We start from the raw sequence: 4,620 nt of genomic DNA on the forward strand, positions 1-4,620 counted from the left end.
GCTCTCCGAATGACATCATGATCGCGTCATGGGCTGACGCATCCGATTACTGAGCACGCTTCGTCATGATGACGTGCTACCCGCGCATGAATCAGCATGGTCCGTGCGCGGGTTCCCTTCTGTATATATATCGCTGGCCAGGACTGATGAGTTCCCCAACGAAACACCCTGCACTGTCCCCCAGTGCGCTTGTTTCCTTGGCCAACACCACCCTCACCACTCTGCATATCCCCTCCCTTGCAAGGAGTCTACTACCTAACCTAACCTAACCTAACCTAACCTAACCTAACCTAACCTAACCTAACCTAACCTAACCTATCCCCTCAAGAGGACCGTCGTTTCACATAATCACTCTGATTCACATTTTGTTCGTCGATCCGGGGCTCTCATCACATCAGATGATTATTACAACATCAGAATGCTCGCCAAATTCAGCCACCCAGCACATGCAAAGCCATCTCATTGGCAGATCAATTGCTTTTTTGAATTTTATGTCCCCTTGCCCAATCAACGACACCTGTGATTCCCTTGGGATGTTCCAGCCCACATTTCCATGCCGCACCATTCAATTTCCTCCAGACTACGACGAGCGCGGAACGATCACAGTGGCTCGGCCATGCAGTGTTATCTGTTAAGAGTTTCAGTTTTAGTTCCGTAATAGGTAAGGCCACTTACCGAAGGTGAGCGCGCGCAATCTCGGACAGCCCGCATTGATGTTCATGACCCACGCACGCTCAATGTCTACAAAGTCAGGAGTAATCATTGCTGCCTTACGCAGGTTTTGATCATGGCTGTGATGGTACCCAAATGCTCCCAACTCAGGTAGGGTTTTGGCCACGATCCGGCACACTTCGGCAATATCTGATTCGCGATGAGACGGTTTGGTCCAGGTATTTGGCCATCCTGGGGACACATTGAAGACACTTGAGAGATCAAGCATGCGAAGGCGGGGACAGTGGGCAGTGATAGATGAAATGAGATTGAGGTCGACATCGCGGGGTCCTGTTTGCCGAAACATGAAATGTAATTTGGACAGGTTGGAGAGGTCGAGGCGGCCGAGGTCTGATGTGATACTGTGAATGCACTCGTGCAGCTTGATCTCTTGAACACAGACAGCCTCCGACGCTATCATCGCCAACACCGGGGTGTTTTGTAAAAGATGCAGTGTGGGTGGGTTGCAGCGGAACTGACGCAGTGCCGGCATTTCCAGATTGGCCGAGTGATCAAAGTGTGTCTGGTCGGCGTGGTAGTCAAGGGCTAGGTACTCTATCGTCTTGGAATGGAGTCGTAGGAAAGGGACAGCGTAGTGATCCAGCCTTGCCGGAAGGACGAGTGTGATTGCTTTCAGGGCACTGAAGGTGGCCTCGGTGGGAAAGAACTGCACGTTCCCTGTGTGGAGCAGACAGTGTCCGCTACTGTTCAAAGACAGTGTGCACAATTTGGGGCATGCCTTGAGGATCGCCCGCAATTGGTGAGTGCGAATGGGGAGATAGCTCTCCGCATCGAGAGGGCTGTCGATGAAGTTCATGGTGTTCGACACACTGCAGTGTAATCAGCACATATGTCAGAAAGTTGAAGGATGCAGACTGACTCGATCGGTGTCCCATTAGCATCGAGCGCACCGGGAGCAACAGTGACATCCGGGTTGAAACTCATCCTGTGGCAAGTAACCGTTCAGGTTAATCTAGAGTCACGACCGAATCTCAACACTCACAATATATCTAAGCTCTGAACATGGCCCCAGGATTCCGGATACATCATTGCAGACTGGAATGCGGCAAACATACTGCTCTGGGCAGGACTAGCGCTATCCAACACCTCCTTGGAATTCCTCCGCGCAATGTCAGAGATAACGATGGAGCTGAATTGGACTTCTCGCGCGCATAGTCCCCAGACGGCGGCGTCGAAGCTCCAAGGGGCATTTTTATCACTGCGCCTGCGCTGGTATGTGCCACGAACCAGTGCAATGAGTGCGTTCGGCCAGCAACGTTTCATGATGAGCACGATGTTTTTGACAACCTCTACAGGGAGGCGATTGTGATCCACGCTGGTGAGGGAGAAAGCGGGAGGGGGATACAGCTCCTCTTCAAGCTCGCTGGGCGGCATCATGGGCGAGGGGAAGGGAGAGGCCCACGGCGACAGTGGGACATCTAACATGGGCATACAGATTCACCCTGTCCTGAGCCGATGATACTTATACCACACACTCCCCGCCGTGGCCATTCAGCAAGGCTGTGACAATAGGTATCCATAGGAACAGAAGGGAGGACGCAAATCGGTTACGAGTTACAATCCGATCCATTCACGAGAATCGAGATTCCACGCTGCGGCGTCTGATCGATTGGGTAAGTAAACATCGGTTGCATTAATCCACCGGCGACTTCCCGAACCCATCCAGGACGGATTGTGTGATGCAAATGCTCTACTGTCTGCAATGCCGGAATCTTAGGGACAAGAGGCGACTGAGCGCACATGTACACCCTCATGTGTTCTTTATACCGGCTCAGGAATCTCATCTCTTTGCAAACAAACATCCCGATCAAGCACCATATTATCAGAATTTTACCACACCACAGCTCAATCCTCCCGCCACGGCCAGCTCTTCGCGATAAAACACCACTCCCCGTCCACATCCCTCAGCCATCCATTTATGTTCGGCGATCTTCCCTCTAGGTATTCGAACGCGCTGTTTTCTGTTACGATGCAATAAGTCAATGCTGCGACGTAGGACTCTGGTGGCACCGACTCACGGAATGTACAACGCACGAGGGCTGTGTGATCTCGCTCTATCCTCCGTACCCAGCTTAGCTCCGCGTCCATCTCATGCGGAAAGCCGTAGTGATAGGCAAGATCACGTAGCCCTCGCATCTGAGTAAGAACATCACACACCGCCGACATGCTACCCTCCCGATGTGTCTGATGCGTCCATGAATTGACCCACGGCGGGATCACTTGTGACATTGTTTGAAGGGAAAGGACCTCCAGTAGAGGGCAAGTGCTCGCGATGAGAGATAGAAGTCCAATGTCGACGTTCGGGTCCTTGGGCATATCGAGGTCGAGGTGCAGATGGATGAGGTGAAGATCGAGACGATGAATATGATACGCCAACGCAGCCGTGTCAGATCCACTCTCCGTGCCTACGCCCAATGTGATGTCGATCAAACGAGGGGCTGATCCAATCCACGACAAGGCACACATCTGACCTTCCCATGTGGACAGTATGGCGAAATGCACAGAATTGACGGACGTGAGGGGCCATGCGTCGTAATGAGTCATTTCGATGTGGGTGAGCGTCGATGAATGGAGTTGCAGGAAAGGCGCAGACAATGGGTATGGAGCCCACCCTTCGGCAGAGAAGCGTTCGAGCCGAAACCCGCACGCCATTGGGAGGGTACGAGACAGCAACGAAAAAGGCAATCGTTGCATGTCGGATGCTCCCATGCCTCCTCCAGGAACGGTAATGCTGACATCGAGATTCTTCAAATGGGTGCAGCTTGCGACAATTTCTGGATACAACATCGCGGCGCTTGCAGCCGTAGGGAATTCGCGCCCATCGAGAGATCTGTCTAACCATCTACAGGACAAAATGGCAAGTGAGCGAGATATGCGCAACGGACGCATGATCGTGACATACGCAATACGAAGATCTTCTACGCGTTCCCAGTTCTGTGGACGTATCGAAACCGAGGACTGAAGCCTTGTCCACGTCATCGGCTTCCTGGGAAATGATAAATCAACGACTTTATATATACGATCCATCTGGTTGCTTGGAGAGATAGGGTGGCGGTACGGATTCATCATGGCAAACGTCACGTGAGTGTTTCTCCTGTTTTTTGAGATCGTTTCTTCATAGCTTCGGGTAGGCATGTGTGGCACGCAAGTCCGTTGGACCCTCGCGACCACATCACTGTGGAGATCTACTACAATTTCCATTATGTAGGGACCTGGCATATCGTTCGGCATTTGCAGTGAGTCGTTCGTTGTTTTTTTACAACATCCTCCTGAACCTCTACAGTCTCGAAGGCAATGAAGCATATAACGCGGTCGCTATTGGGTACGTCTTTGTTATTCATTCCGCGAATCATTCTCATTTGCAGCTAGGAGGGGGATGGGGAATTGTTGTGGCTGAAGTGCGAGTTTCAGTGGCGGCAGATGGGAGTTTCGGGGCGGTAGGGGTTGAGGCGCGCTGGGGCGGCGCTAAATGTACTTTGGTGCGCTGGGGCGGCGCTAAGTCTATTTCGGTGCGTTGGGGTGCACAGGCTTGCGCCGGGTCGACTTTCTTGCGTTATTTCTTCGTTGCATTGTACATTAGTGGGTCAGTGTGTGTTGTTTTTTGCTGATCGTCGAGATCGGTTGCTTTCAGTGTGTGCTGTAATGGTGTGATATGCGTTGAAGTTATTCACAAACGAAAAAACGTCTCCGACGGATGACGCGCGCAATGCTAACGATTTCACGGAGATGCAGTTCTTGTGTAGCTGTGGCGAAAGCCGTCTCGGACGGAAAGCGCGCGCAAGGCAGCTCCGGACGACGTTCCCGAGCTGGTTTGCCGGCATTTTCCGTCTCGGACGTATTAGGCGCGCACAGCATCTGCGGCGCCGTGCCGGGATCGCTGGCTGCAGT

At 52.3% G+C, this 4,620-nt stretch overlaps 2 protein-coding genes across 2 annotated transcripts; both read right to left on the bottom strand.

Annotated features, from left to right (window-relative positions):
* Nucleotides 1-470: 470 nt before the first annotated feature.
* On the bottom strand, nt 471-2,106 carry STEHIDRAFT_109019 (uncharacterized protein; the record flags this gene model as incomplete). Its single annotated transcript, XM_007301576.1, has 4 exons — nt 471-628; nt 676-1,541; nt 1,592-1,657; nt 1,715-2,106. The coding sequence occupies 4 exons, from the start codon at nt 2,104-2,106 to the stop codon at nt 471-473; spliced, it is 1,482 nt and encodes a 493-aa protein (XP_007301638.1).
* A 471-nt stretch (nt 2,107-2,577) lies between these two features.
* On the bottom strand, nt 2,578-3,711 carry STEHIDRAFT_154369 (uncharacterized protein; the record flags this gene model as incomplete). The annotated part of the gene is made up of 3 exons (XM_007301577.1): nt 2,578-2,693; nt 2,751-3,574; nt 3,635-3,711. 3 exons carry the CDS (start codon nt 3,709-3,711, stop codon nt 2,578-2,580), a joined length of 1,017 nt encoding a protein of 338 aa, XP_007301639.1.
* Nucleotides 3,712-4,620: the final 909 nt, after the last annotated feature.

Source organism: Stereum hirsutum (genome assembly GCF_000264905.1).
Source record: "Stereum hirsutum FP-91666 SS1 unplaced genomic scaffold STEHIscaffold_4, whole genome shotgun sequence".
Classification (NCBI taxonomy): domain Eukaryota; kingdom Fungi; phylum Basidiomycota; class Agaricomycetes; order Russulales; family Stereaceae; genus Stereum; species Stereum hirsutum.